Genomic DNA, 15,059 nt, shown 5'->3' with positions numbered 1-15,059 from the left:
CTGAACTCGAAGGGCAAGACTCCCTTCTTCCATGGTGACCAGATGGCTCCCACTCAATAACTGCCTGTTGTTCTTAGTTTAAGTTCAACTCAGGAAATGCAAACAATACATGGACTATATTGTTAAAGTCTGGGCATCCAGCATTATCGTCCATACACGTCAACGGATGCCATCAACAAGCATCGAGAGCCAAGACTTTGAGGGTCAGAGCATAAGTCTGAGCATGAGTTATATATATATATTATATTATATATATATATATATATATTACTTACTATAACGCTCACAACTAACTAGCAGTACCTTCCAGCCCAGATTCATTGACTAATTTCATCTTTTTGTGGATGTAAATGTTGTAAAAAAAAAAAAAAAAGTTCTTAAAATTTCAAGTGTTATTTGCTAATAAAAATAACAAAAAAAGTTTTTAAAAAATGCATAGCCTAACCAGAAGGGGGCAGCCCAGAGACATTGTTGTAGCCGAGCTAAACGCAATTTATTGTGCTTAAACATTTTGTTTGCAGCTCATTTCATAGTCAGTGCCAAAGTGTGAATAAACATCAAAGGTGCAAAGGAGTGCAACACCGCTGTTTTACATATAAGGTCAATGGACCTCCAGGCAGTTAGATGCTACAGTCATGAGAGCAACACACAGCAAAGCAAGTGATACGACTGAGACCAGTCGCTGAAATTCAGGAAAGTGAACTTCAGAACTTCTCCCCCAGGAGATGCTAATCGCTGTCAAGTCCACCTGGTCGAAAACTCACTTCATCTTTGTAAAAAACGAAAGAGAAGATACGTTTGAGGCAGAAACCTTTGGGTGGGAGTCATGGTGGGTGGTTCAGCTCAGTGGAGGCGACAGCAAAAAGGACAGATGCACAAAAAGACGATTCAACAAGACAACTTAAGTTACATATAATGAGCATTTCAAAAGAAAGACTTCTCTGTACTTAATGTTTGTGTGGAGAAGAAATGTCTAACCCTAATGTTTAGTAAGAAATGACTGAATTAGTTGCCTCGACTTCCTCGAAACAGACTAATGCAGGTGAAGCATGAAGAATTTTTCATGATTTTTAATGCTGTCACCTGAAGTAGAAAACAGATCAGAGAATGAAGGATTTCATTCATTCATTCACATGAATATCTTGGCAGAAGACAAAGAGATAAATCTGAGTTGTTTGATTGTGATCAGAACACAGTGCTCACGACGACCTTTAACCACCAAATATTTGATATTTGCTTTAATGACTCAATCCTGCGATGGTGAAAGTGGACGTTTCAAAGGTTTCCTCCAACTTTAAGTTGCAAACCAGATGAATTCAGAGTCGTATCGAGAGAAGACTCAACGTTTGGTAAGATGTTTGTCCTTTTTCTCATCGCGCTCACGCTGATATCCATGAGCTCCTCGGCTCCTCTCAGCTGTGAAGACCTGCTCCGACCGCTGGATAAACTGAACCCAGACCAATTGAACGGCACCTATGCTCTAGTCCTGGCCAGCTTGAAGGACAAGGCGGATGAAGACAGTCTCAAAAGAAGAGACAGTGTGACTTTTCACTTCAGGAACTCCGTCTACGTCCAGGTGAACCGCGTTGGGGAGCAGTGCGATTACAACCAGCTGAACCTGACAGTTACAGGAGGAGCCTTGAGGTTAGATTTGAAGAAGCAGAGACTCACCGGCACCCTGGTGCACACGTCCTGCCAGGACTGCCTGGTGTTCACCCTGAACTTGCAGGTACAGAACTACTCCTCTGAGGACTTTTACCTGCTGAGCCGGAGGCAGCAGCTGGAGCAGAAGGAGGTGGAGGAGTTCAAGGCTCAGACCGAGTGTCTGTCAATGCCGCAGCCTATCATCATGGACCACACCAAGGAGCTCTGTCCTGAGGCGACGCTGCACAAACCTGAGGAGGAGAAAGCAGAGGCAGAGTGAAGCCCTCGCTGTTGATGTCTCGCTGCTATGCCACGCTCTTTTATCTGACACAATAAAAGCCTCACTAAAATGTCCCGATTGGCTGATGTGAAGCCTCAACTTTAGCTAAGGTGGAACCACGTGGAGGTCTACAGAAAATGTTGGAAATATATTGTGTGTGAAATACATGTGATTTTGACATGTAAGAAGTGGCATTTCTCATGCATAAAAACGTCATCCACAGAGTGACATAGCAACATATATACACAACATTGCTCACATTTTCTTTCTTCTCCTATTCACAAGAGTGAGAAATCGTGGCGCTGCTGGTTCAGAAACTCTACGCTGGTCAGGTGGAGAGGTTGAGGAAAAGGTAGCAGTGCAGGAAAGAAACTCTTCAATACCCGTTTATTTGATCAGCAATGCAGGTAGCACAAATAGCTTGTGTACTTACGGTTCAGAATTTGCCCGCACAATGCACACTTCACAAAATCTGTTCCGATTATAAACGTGACTTGAAGATGAGTTTGAAATAAAAATAAAAAGCTGTCCGAGATGATAAAGAGCCCTGGAACCTTCATATATACTGGGGGCGAGGTCCTGTTTCAACACAAGAGCCTATGAAATATTTTTACTTTGAAGTTTATATTACTTGTTCAACATCAAGGCACCAATTAGTTGAGGTTTATTTTGTTGAAAGTTTTACATATGAATGTCATAAATAATATTTTATTTATTTTTATTCATCCCATATGTAGATGCGCTTTAAATAGTATGAAAACTCTTCTCCTTCTCATGTTTACTCCCACACTTTTAAGTTGGGATTTATCTTGGTCTGTGTCTAACTAAAATAACTTCAAAAGGACTTATTCGTATTCATATTTATTTTACGGGGATGAATGTTGATAATGGAGCGAAGAACAAAAGATGCAATTTTGTAGTGTATCGGAGACGCATGTTGATCTAAAGGAGCATCACTTGTTTTCAAACTGGCTCAGATCCCAGATCTGTTCAAAACTATTAAAAAGGGAACCTTCTCTTGCGACTTTGGTAAGAAAATGTGTCGTTCATTCAATACTAAACGTATTGAATGAACGAGGGTTGCTTGATAATACTGAAACAGTTTTGTCAGCTCTGGAATACGACTTTGTGGTCTCACCCTGGCAACTGCGGTTCAATTTAGTGCCAAGGCTTCACCGTGAGTTGACAGAGTCCTTGAATCTTGTGGTCTGCTGGTGTGCTGCTTGAACTTCTTTGCGGAGGTATGCACTGACTCAGTGCTTTTCTGGGTTCAACTTACAGGTAGATACACCGCAGTCATTGATGGTGAATTTGCTTACATCTTTCCATAAAATTAAATAAAAGTAATTTCAATATAAATACTTAAGAAAAGCTGCCTCTTTTAAACCACGAATCCAATTGAATTTGGAATTGGACTCTGCTGTCTCGTGTCCAGGGTTGTGAAACTGCTGTTTAAAACCATGCAGAATAATTCTGTGCCGGAAAATGAGTGCTATGTTCATGGCTGTTGTCTGCTTCGATTCCGTCGGTCAGGCAGCTGCGCTGACCTGTAAGGAACTAGTGGGCCCTTTAAGTCCAGCTGACCTCCTACACTCGCAGCGTTCGCTAAAGCAAACATTGCCAGTTTGTGTCTCAGGAGGTGGAGGGGTTCATGGCCCAGGCGGAGAGCTTTGGGGAAGGGTGCGGGCCTGACCAAAGAGATGTTGTCTAGGGTTGTGTCCAGAATCGCATAACGCCTGTCTGAACTGCTAGTAATTTACTTACTTTTATTTACTTTGCCAATGTAATCCCTATCTCACAAAAAAAAAAAACCCTTGTAGGTCCCAAAGTCCCAGCACAGTCATTCGCCAACATGCACATTCAAAATCGACGAGTGACTTTCTTCCACTGTTTTTTTTTTTTTTTGACTCTGAAGCATCTTTCATTTCTTCTCTCCAGTAGGTTTTTTAGTGCCATGTGTCAGTCAGCGCCTGCCTCAGTCACAGTGAGCGCCTTGATCACCAGTGATACCCGGGGTCTCGTGACATCATGCCTCACCGAGGCACTTTCAAAGAGGCGGTGAACTCTCATCCCGACACCTGCTGTCAGAACTGTGAGCTGATGAGACTTGATGTGGAAGTCAACGCAGCACGAAGACAGCTGGTCCAGAAGGAGGTGCAGGAGTTCACAGAGGAGTTTGGCAGAAGGAAGATGTTCGCACCGTTCACACGGATCACCCAAAAACCAAAGTCTTTGTATACCGCTGACTAGGGAGAACCACTGCTCCTATTTTGGTCTTTCAGCAAAGTAGCCCTGCAACTTCAATCTGTGCAACATTTAGGCCATGTTTCTATGAAGGTTTTGGAGTGAACAGACCCTCCTGGTAACAGACAAGGGTGGCTGTAGTTACGTAGAAGCACCTTAGGAGAGAGCAAGGGAGCGAATTTGTCTCAGATTCTGAAGAGGCATGTTCATACAGTGTGAACACTGATTCACAGTATGCCTTCATCTCTAACCTTTTGATATAGTAATATGATAGTTCAATATAAAAAAACTCTGGTGCTTAAACAGTTAAATAGTTCAATCAATAATTGCCATTAGAACTTAAACTGTCGTGGCCTGTCTGTGGGATCAGACCCAGTTGCTGGATTGTTGAGAGCTGACGCAAGGCTCGGAGGAGCGAGAGTAGATTTGGCAAGATTTATTTAAATTACGCGAGAACACAAAAAGACGAACAGGAACGATGAACCAAGGGCGTCAACACCAAAACGCGGATTGAGGAAAACAAACAGGGAAAAAACCTGAAACAGACAACGGGCAAATAAGGCTAAGCCTGACAAAGAAGGACAGCAAAACAAGACCCAAATAACAGAAAGCGATCTGTGGTGATTCTACACACACACACACACACACACAAGAGGAAATAACTATGACGAGTGGAAAGCAAAAGGTGAGTTATACAAACAAGTCACACACAATCAAATAGTGAGAAGCAAGAAACAGAAAACTGTGAGGAGAACAAACTAAGGAGGCGGCAGAAAGAAGATCAAGCACCCACGGAATTTAGAAATATACAACAGGAGCACGAGAGAACGGAGGGTCGAAGGAGTGTTTACTGTGAGGACGCAAAGCAACCATCTGGCAACGCAGACTTGAACCCAGGTGTAGAAATCAGTGGAGTCTGATCAACGGAATGGGATCCAGCTGCGCTGCTGTGAAGCTGAAGAGAGAGAAGGAAAAGGAAACAATTGACCATTAACTGGTTACATTTATCGCCTCTTAGTGTCTTTTTTTGCTAGAGGCTGTGGGCCGCATAACAGTTTCAAAACACTTTCTTGTCTTGTCTGCTGTCAAACTACTTTAGATCCATCATAACCCAAGCCCCTGGCATTGAGGAAGTAGTAAGAACTTAACAACTAGGTCATTAAAATCAAGCATGAAAATGCAGTAAATAAAAAGCCATTAAGCGATTACAATTTATAGACTTATAGAATTTACATTTATAGACTAAAAATATTTATTTACTTTTTAAACTGCAATGAACTTTGTTTTAGGCCCAACTGTGAAACACACACCAGCCAGACTAATACCAGTTCCTCTGTGGGAACCTTAAAACAGCTCAGAATTACAGTACAAGAGTCATAGTCACAGAAATGACTAAATCTGGGAAATGCTGTAACTGCGGAAATGTTGAAATGGCCGTAACATGGCAGGTAAATAAAGACACTCCGTTCAAGTACCGCACAAGTGAGACTTTCAGCCATTGCGCAACGTGGGAATTTTAACTTGGCTGAGACGCAAGAGCGTGTTGTCAGACTGGACTTTTCAACTCAGTGTGCTATATAACCAGCAGCCGACTTGCAGAGGAATAATTCAACATGTTTGTGCTGTCTGTTGTGTCTCTCCTCTCCTGTGTGTGTGTGAGCCATGCTGCGAGCTTGGCCTGTGGAGACCTGCTCCGGCCTCTGGAGGACCTGCAGCCTCACCACTTGGAGGGCAGATGGGCTTTAGTTGCCGGAAGCCTCAATCACTCTGCAGCCATGGATGCCTTGAAACTCAGAGACAGCATCACCATTTTTTTCACCAATGAATCCTCCACCATCAGCTACACGCAGTTCAACCGCTTTGGCGACGACTGCCAGAGTCTGCACTACGACGTCTTGCTGAAGGGAAACACCTTCAGCTTTGATGTGGCAGGCCGATTCTTTTTCAGCGGTTTATTCCGCCGCACGTCATGTCCGGACTGTTTGGTGGTGCAGTGGGAGGTCAGGTCAAAGAGGAGGACGTCACTGGATCTGTACCTGCTGAGTCAGAGGAGGGAGCTGGAGCCCAAGGAGATGGAGGAGTTCGGAAATCAGCTGGAGTGTCTCCACCTGCCTCCACCTGTGAAGATGGACCCAAACAAGGAGCTCTGTGCCCTGCCGCACCAGAGTGTCACCACTGACTGAGCAGAGCTCTTACTGCTTAAAGAGAAATCACTGTCGTGAGGAATGAAATAAACACGTTCCTTTGACAACTACTCCTGTTACCACATGAAAATTAGAGAACACAAAGGGCCAAGTCATCTCCATGGCATCTTCGTAGACTGGGGCATTCCTCAGTACAATAAAGTTTATCTTTGACAAAATGACTCTGTGTGATTATGAAATGTGTTAAAGAAGAGGAAATACATTCCTTAGACGGCATATTGGCCCCCCAGTTGCCTGCAGAGACTAAGACCCAGAGGCCTTATAATAATAATAATAATCAGTATCGTAATAAGTGTCGTACAGGAATATGATTTATCATGCATAACATATATTACATCACGTTATTTCAGAAGTGTCTACCAAACTGATGGTCGCGCTTTCTCCCTGCCGTCTTCCTGTTCCTGTGGCACACAGCTGGAGCCAATCTACCCCTGACCATCTGTGTATAAGAACACCTGGACTCCAGCAACGTGTGCCAGATCGACTTCATTTGCTAATCTGCTCCATTCGTATCTGCCATCGGACATTCATCCGTCGCTTAAATAATCTTCTGTTCAGCTATTTCTTAACCCTGGTGTTCTGAGTTTTTGTAGTTTGACTCCCTTTGTTCTCCCTGCTCCGTGTGGCTTCTTGGTTTTCTCTCTGTTTTCTGTAACTCCCTACTTGTGCGTTCGTTTTGACGACCTCGATAGTTTACTTTGTTTTATTGTTCATTGTGTGTTTGTTCTCCTGTTACAGACTCTTCTTGCATTCTTTCTCCTGGTTTGGTGGCGCGTTTTGTTTGGACTCATTCCGTTGTGGACTCTTCCCAGTTTTGGTGACGCTCTGGATTTGTTTTGTTTTCTTCTCCCGATTTGGTGACGCCTTTTGTTGTATATTTTTGTAACTTATTAAATAACTGTATTGACTCGCTCCAGCCTCCTGTGAGTCTTTCACCACTGCACTTGGGTCCCGCTCTGCGTCTTGCACCATAACAAGCGCTTTATTTCGCATAGTGCCCTCGCAGTTGCTCTGGGGCATTGAATGATATGCCGTGTTACATTCAGGTGCAGATCCAAAAAGGAGAATAAATGGGTGTCCAGTCGGAGGCTACAGTGGATACGGAATTAAAACCAGCCTATTGCTGATAGCACCATAAAAGGGGGGCAACAGTCACCAACTGTCCAAACCAGAGGGTAGGCAGCACTGCACCAGTCGCTGTCATGGTGTCCTCGGACGAGACACCTTACCTCCCTTATCTTGAGTGAATGTCCAGTGATCGTGGTGCTAGTGGGAGGGGCCATTAGGTTACGATTCACAGCCTCATAACCAAATGTGAGAATGTGAAAACCTGCAGATGAACCTCTGCGGAGCAAAACCTGGAACGCACACACAAACACTACCCCTGCTCACACACTAAAAACCTTAGTCATACAAATGAACTTAGACCAAGCAGGTAATGGATGTGGTGAATTTGATTCTGATTCTGATTCTGATTCTGGTGAATGAGGACATGAAAGGAGGAGGAGGCTGACCGACTCGGAGACCATCCCACTTAAAAGCCTGTGAGCTCCCAGTACTGTATTCTAACTTGTGCTGGGCACAGCAGATAGTTCAGGCTCCAGTTGTCTCATGGATTCTGTTTTTTTTTTTCGACTGCACCAAATAAACATTTTCCTCAACATGATCATCTATCCGTCTATTTACTCGCCAACTAGCTGGGTACAATAACCGGGTTGGCCTTCAATTGGATTAGCACGACCTTTACACATTTCATAATCCCCGAGATGCTAATCTCTGGACCACGTAACCCAATTAAGCCACGCTCTGGATTCAAAGTGTCTGTGTGTGTGTGTGTGTGTGTGTGTGTGTGTGTGGACAGCCTTGTTTGGAGGTCGCTGACAGCACAATAAGAGACACGTGAGCTGTCATATTTGAGGGCATCACTGACAGGTAAGACGACTTTTCTTTATGAAGCGATGACAACACATCTTACCTCTGAATTGCTTATCGAGGTGTCCACATTAGCTGCTCGCTGTTCATATTTAATTGCATTCATTGCTGTTTTTGTGAAAATCTGTGGCTGGCAAGGGAAAATGCTGACCGTCAAAAAGCCTAGTTTATTTTTAGGGCCGCACTTTTAATGATGCTGGTCTTTTGCAAATGGAGGGTAATGAGCGAAACACACACCTATTGTGTAACTGCAGAGCATCACACAGACGCTCGCAACTGAAAACAAAATGCTTTTCTCCGTTTTATTGCCGATTAATATGAAGATAAAAGTGGAAGATTTCTAAGAAGTAGTTTGTCTGTTGAGGTTTATCCAGCTTTTTCTCTTTTTCTTTTTTGAAAATACCTCATCAAAGCCTGTGAGGACTCTTCAAAGGAGCAGGAGCCTTCATCATCACATTAAAGCTTGATCACGTTCGGCAGGATTTACATAAGAATCTACAGGACAGCTGTACGGGCACTAGAGTTACACACTTATTCCAGCTTCTAACATGCTGTGGCTTATGTCAGACAAGTCAAGTTCAGTCAAAGTGTTTGTTTGTGTGTGTGTTTCTCTGATCTTTTAAATATATTTGACCAGAAAAGATAGACTCCTGATGCGGGTGAAAACATTCATCATCAACACCGAATAAACTATTGCACCGTTTTCCACTTGGAGACAACAACGAAAGGTGTCGCCTTGAAAACAAGGTGTAGAAAGAATAATCGATGCCCACGTGGAAGTCTCACTCGCGCAAACTAAAGTCAAACCCCTGACTGTTCAGGTTTGCATTTACAAGTTGCATGGACAGATATATGTCAGGAAGACGCAATGAAACGAAGACGTTTCACTCAGTGGTAGTGGTACAATTTAAAACTCCCACAATGCACAACTGTTTAAATCAAGAGGCACTGAGAGTGAAGAATGTAGTACCTAAGCTTTTTGTCATTCAGTTAAACAGGTGGCAGCGAACGCCTGGCCGTGATTAAAATGTAGTTTTAGATGTATTTTCTTGGGTTTTTCACTAATTTCCCTCTGATAAGTCATTATTCTACCTAGTAGCACAGCTTCTGTTTATCAATAAACATGTCTCAACTTAGATTTGAATGCAACAAAGTCATTTTCCCCCTCAGTTGGCTCCTTGAGCCAGACTAAATTGAATGTCGAGACATTTAAATGAAATTATTAGTCACAAACTGACAGAGCTGTGTTTATTTTCTTTGTCTAACTGTTTCAGCTCAGCCAATACGCTGAGTAGAAATCGGCAAAAGCAAAAACACTTTCCTAGCTTCTATGTGTGTGAATGAGTGTAGGTGCAGTGTGTGTTGTTGAGGGAAGAACTGCATCTTTTGTTCTGCTCAGCATGCATGTGCTCTGTTGTTATAACATCCACTTAATATTTCAATGAATCTCTTCTCTCTCGCAGCCTCACACCAGTTTCGCCATGGCAACTGAGCTAGCGGCCAGCCTGGGACTTCCAGAGGAACCAGACTGCAAGTCCTTTGTTTTAGGACAGGGTGAAATGTACAATTTTCCCATGGAGGTGAAGCCCGCACCAAAAGCAGAACCAGAGGAAGACCTGGAGGAGTTAACAATTCCAGAATCGAACGAAGATCAAGTCTCCTCACTTTCTTGTTATGATCTTCTTGCAGATCATGAAGAGGAATTCACTGACAAACAGGAGGAGTTGGAGAGTGACACTGAGCTCAACTGGGATCCCAATGACAGTCTGGAGTGTCCTGACAGTCCAAATACTGAGGAGCGACCGGTAACGCCTGCTCCGGTTGAGCAGCATGACCACAAAAAAAACTCTTCATCTCCACCTTGCGTTCATGAAAATGAAGAGGAAGCACGTCCAACTGTTTTGAATGCAGAGCCTGCTACTGAGCAGCAGGGGGAGTTATCACAAAGTCAACCTGAGCCTAACCCTGTGGGGGAAAACCAGGAAGCGGCACGACAGGTGCTTTGCCAGAGCCCTGCACCTTTGTCACCTGTTGCCATAGAGACAGCCAATCAGGGCGGGACAGCTTCTCAGGAAGGTGAAGTCTCTGTGAGAGAAAGGCAGGGCAGTGTGGAGGAAAGAGAAACAGTCAGTACGGACGTGCAGGGAGAGGAGGAACAGGAGAGAGACACCACTCAGGAGCAAGATCAAGGAGCCCACAGACAGAAGCAGAAGACTGTCGGGAACCACAAGACAGGGGTGATTTTCAAACCCTTGAGGATGGAGAGTTGGTACGACGACAGCCAAAGTGATAGCAGCACGTCCGTAGACTCTTCCCATAGCAGCAGCGTGGAACTCAACAGCAGCCTAGCCACTTTAACCAAAGAGACGCCCATTGAGAGGGAGATCCGGCGGTCCATCGAGCGTGAGAAAAGCCTGAGAAGATCCAGAGGGCTTCCCTTTCCCATGGAGTCCATTGAATATGTTGAGATCCCCTCACGGATAAACATCCTCCACCAGTCCCCAACAAGTTTGGAGCAGTTTCAAGGTAAAGAGCGGCAATTCGCAGGCAAGAAGATGCAGCAGGAAATCCATGAGGAGACCAAGCGGGAACTAGATTTGGTCAAGCTCGGCAAAGTTCCCGGGTATTACGATAAAGGTACGGTCCGACAGCTTAAAGAAAAGAGGCAAATCTTTGAGGCCTTTCAAGCACCGAGTGACTTGGCCTCCCCGACCGTCTCAAGTCGGAGTAAAGTGACGTCTTGGACGACGGTCAGGGATGACTCCTCATCCTCATCATCATCCTCGCAGACATCTTCAAGCGACTCCTCAGAGAGAAGAGATAGTATCGAACACCTCACACTGGTCACAACTCCAAACGGCTCCAAAATGCCAGGGCCATCACCAACGTCCCGCAGAGGCCCGGGTTACTCTGAAAGCACCAACTGCCAGGTGATTATTGTGGAGAACAACATGACAGTTCCGACTTCACTTGCTCGCCACAGCAGCAAGCTGGAAGCCCAAGCACTCACCACTGTGGACTCCAGTCCCTCACATGTCACCAGGACCAAAAAACGAGTCCTGCATCAAGAGTTTGAAAAGAGGTCAGAAGTGGAGGGGATACTACCAAAAGAGAATCCCTTTTTCAAGCTCCGTCCATCCCTAAATGTGATTAAAGTGGAACAGGACATCCGCGAATCTCAGGAGAGGGAGAGGGAGCTCCACAGGCAGCGGGTCAGCCTTTACGGGTCCACAGCAACCAGCCCTACCGACATGTCTTCTGTTTCCATGAATGGACAGACTTACATGGACTTGCCTGTCTCACCCTCCAAGGAGAGAAGCCGGGCTCCGGCAGGTAAGCCTTCATCACTCTGGATGTAAAACTGTCAGCAATTTTATGATGAAATACTTAAGATCTAAAGTTGTCATATTAATGTCAGAGGTGGGTTGATGAAAAACCCTTCACGCACCCACCTACTCTGTGAACTAGAACCTTAAAACATGGCAAATGTAACAATGTCTTTCAGAATGAGCAGGGAAATACGTCCCTCCCGAGACCAGGCAGGTCTCAAAAAGCAAAGCAAAACTATAATATGTAATGAATAACTGACAATGTCTCCTCTTTTATTTGCCTTAAATTGTGGACATAGATATTTTCGTATTGCTCAACACCCCCCTCTCTTGTTTTCTTTTCATTTCTTGGGACGTTTATTCCAAACCCATGTGTTCAAGAATTTACAGCTGAGCATCACCGGAAAATTATTGTCGTGGAAAGACACTGGTGAGACTCTAAATAATAACAGTTCCTAAATCATTTCCGGTTGAAGTGGCAGTGGACTGGAAAGCTGAAGTAAACATGACCAAAAGTCCATTTTTATGCCCATTTTTACTGAACTACAGAAACCTATTTAAGTGTTTTATTAAGTGTATTATATCGTATCTATTTATTTGTGGCGTCAACACTCACAAACCAACTCCAGCATAAGCTAACTCTTGAGTGGGCATGAACAGCTGAGGAGAAGTCAAGCGCATTTCTGAAATATTTGGCTGTTAGTTTGGCTGATAGCGAGTCACAATCCTAACAACCTCTAGATAAAGTGATCTGGGCGTGTCTTGAATGACTCAACCGAGCAAAGATGAACTTCTATAGACACGATAGCAACCCCAAACAACTCACTTGAACGATCCCAAGCCACAATCTCGCACCAAACTCCCTGCTGCTGCTCCCTCAGGTCCACTTTACAATCCATTCCTGGAGCGTTTATCGCTCTCAGGGGCAAAGTTCAGCTCAAATCAAATCATCTCTTTGTCTCTTTTCAAGTGCGCCAGTCCGTGGGGAGGCTAGGCGTGTGGCCCCCGGCCCCGGCAGCGCAGGCCAAGATGAACCAGATGGAGGTGAGCCTCATTTAGTTCAAACAAATGTACGGACGTGGCTGCACTCGCCATGTCTTCAGGGGAGCACCCTACCCTTAGACAATGCTATTTTCCTCTTTAACACTTCAAAGCAGCACTCTTCATCAAAAGTGAAGCTTGATGCCTCGGCCCTTCCCCCTTCCACTACATTCACACATAGCCAGGTGCAGTGTTTAGTAAGGCAAATATTACCTCGCCCCTTGTTTGGTAAAGGGGCAACTGGTGCCAGTGCTGGTGTACTGCTGCGATGGCAAAAACATTTCAGTGAATGTAAAAATGAATCTCACTTTAATAGCATCCATCATCAAACCCTAGCGTCAGCACTCACATCATATATTTTCCAGCACATGCTGTGACTTTAATGAACCTAAACCCCTGCTTCTGCTTTGGCTGGAGTCTTTAGACAGAAACGTTTTCCCTGATATAAACAGTGTTGCCGTGTAAATCTGGCATTACTTCAGTAAGTTCTGCAAACTGAAAATCATTTACTTCACAAGATGTCTCCGACTCAATACAAAGCAGATCTAATTTGAACAAGTTGACTTTGTGGGGGTTTTTTTTCACGCGCCCAATATGGACTGGTTGGATCTGATAAGACTTTGAGCACGCAGCATGAGGCTTATCTCTGCTGATAGGACATGAAGGCAAGCAGCCAAGTGAGAGTTTACGTGTGTGGGAGGTTCATCTCCACCATCATTAGCAGTGAACACAGAGAGTCAATTGACAAATTCTCCTTTTGGGTCATCCGTCTCTTTGCATTGCTTTCTGCCTCATCTGTGTTTGTCTCTTTCAACTTGCTCAATTTTATTGGTGTTTTTTACTCTCCCGACTTGGTGCCTGGTCCAGCGATAAATCAAAGGCTGCGCAGGATATTGGAGGCTCAGGCTTAGTCATACTGAACATGGCGTCGGATCACAGCTACATTAACCTCCCACTGACTTACACAGCTAATGAACCGGATCCAGTCAGACATTACTCAGGAGCTTTTCATCCCTCTCTTTCTCTAACCTATCACTGTGGCTCAATTTTTTTTTTTTTTTTTGGACTTAACACCCTGTTTTTCATCTTTTCAGATTCACCACCGGACCACTTCACACAGACACAAGTCCCCGCTCGTGGACCGCTGGGAGTCGGGTTTGGTCTACCGACACAGTGAGGACGAGGACTGATGAGAAGAGTCAGTTTTAGAAATGTAGGGAGGCAAACCAAGTTTTTGAAGTGGAGGTGGCGAGGGAGGGAATGAGCAGATGCGCAGGTTAAAGGAGGAGCTGGAAGCTGTGATGAAAAGGGGAGCAGGGGTCGGGGGATTGAGACTGGAAATCAGGTCATGGGGATTGGGAAAAGGAGAGGGGATCCCAGTTGGACAAAGACGATTGAATGTCCTTCAGCGAGGCTAAAAAAAAAAAAGGTGCAGGAGTCTGAACAAAATCAAGTGTAAAGGAGACTCCTTTCTTAAGAGGTGATCAGGAGCCAGTAAAAAATGAATCAGTGTTCTACAGCAGTTTTATGAGTTGATGACAGAATTGAATAAGATGATCCAGCTTGAGAACAAGTGCAATGACTTGCACTAAACGGTCTCACGATGTGGACCTTTTTTCGGCATTGGTTCATGGGGTAGTTTGATTTAACCACACACATATACACACACAACATAAATCAGACTTAAACAAGGAGCCCTTTTCATTCTGCAACACTGGTGCAGGTGAGATTACGATCTGATCACTATTGATAATGTTATTGCAGCTGTAACATCGGGAATGTGCTTGCTCAGGTGCAAATGGCGGAAACACTTTCACCGAAACTGATGAGTCAGCTGAGCATTGTTTGTCTTGATCTTTATGACAGTGATATAAAGCAAGATCAGTCAGATATCAATCCATGTGCTGGCGATTCTCTTGCGTAAGGAACATCAAAGGCGCAATGTTTCATTATCAAAAGTGTCTTTAAAGGTTTAGCTCGGCCATTGCTAATAGCTAACGCATTTACAGATTATATAAGATGTTACGATCTGTTCTCACATAATACAACACACACACCCGCTTTTATGATTGAACACTTTCATCGTCTGTCAGCAGTTCTGCATGCTACTATAATGAATAATAAAAGCCGTGATGGAAGCGTGCTCTTGGTCTTTATTTGAAATGAGTGACTGACTTAAGTGGACAAAAATCAGTTAACATAATTATTTGTTAAATAAATAAGTAAAATGTTTGTGTTTTTTTTAATATGTGGAAGAAGGACTCCATAAATCAGGAGTGTCACACATGCTGAGGTGAAGGGGCCAAAATACCCCAGGAATATTAAAAAAATAGTCAAAATTTCAACAAATAAATAAAAAATGAAAACACAGATTGTCTTTTGTTC

The 15,059-nt window shown here is 44.1% G+C and overlaps 1 protein-coding gene across 7 annotated transcripts; it reads left to right on the top strand.

Moving 5' to 3' along the window:
• The first annotated feature begins 8,264 nt into the window (after positions 1 to 8,264).
• On the top strand, positions 8,265 to 14,808 carry LOC128754297 (mitotic interactor and substrate of PLK1-like). Of its 7 annotated transcripts, none has more exons than XM_053856813.1 (5): positions 8,265 to 8,304; positions 9,768 to 11,637; positions 12,015 to 12,063; positions 12,604 to 12,677; positions 13,769 to 14,808. In XM_053856813.1, the coding sequence occupies exons 2-5, from the start codon at positions 9,786 to 9,788 to the stop codon at positions 13,849 to 13,851; spliced, it is 2,058 nt and encodes a 685-aa protein (XP_053712788.1). In that variant the 5' UTR covers positions 8,265 to 8,304; positions 9,768 to 9,785; the 3' UTR covers positions 13,852 to 14,808. The 7 variants fall into 7 exon arrangements, with proteins under 7 accessions (XP_053712788.1, XP_053712789.1, XP_053712783.1 ...); XM_053856814.1 differs by lacking the exon at positions 8,265 to 8,304 and adding an exon at positions 8,837 to 8,880; XM_053856808.1 differs by lacking the exon at positions 8,265 to 8,304 and adding an exon at positions 8,837 to 8,903.
• Positions 14,809 to 15,059: the final 251 nt, after the last annotated feature.

The sequence above is a fragment of the Synchiropus splendidus genome, chromosome 2, assembly GCF_027744825.2.
Source record: "Synchiropus splendidus isolate RoL2022-P1 chromosome 2, RoL_Sspl_1.0, whole genome shotgun sequence".
In the NCBI taxonomy this organism is placed as follows: Eukaryota; Metazoa; Chordata; class Actinopteri; order Syngnathiformes; family Callionymidae; genus Synchiropus; species Synchiropus splendidus.
The sequence above is the reverse complement of the archived record's forward strand: the minus strand, read 5'-3'. Positions and strand labels throughout refer to the sequence as shown.

Bases quoted from the DNA above. Each gene is read 5' to 3' on its own strand.
- LOC128754297 (XM_053856808.1), top strand. From the start codon at position 8,853: ATGCTGTGGCTTATGTCAGACAAGTCAAGTTCAGTCAAAGTGTTTGTT. The intron at 11,638-12,014 runs GTAAGCCTTCAT...CATGTGTTCAAG, and splicing joins GAGAAGCCGGGCTCCGGCAG to AATTTACAGCTGAGCATCAC. The intron at 12,064-12,603 runs GTGAGACTCTAA...TCTCTTTTCAAG, and splicing joins ATTGTCGTGGAAAGACACTG to TGCGCCAGTCCGTGGGGAGG.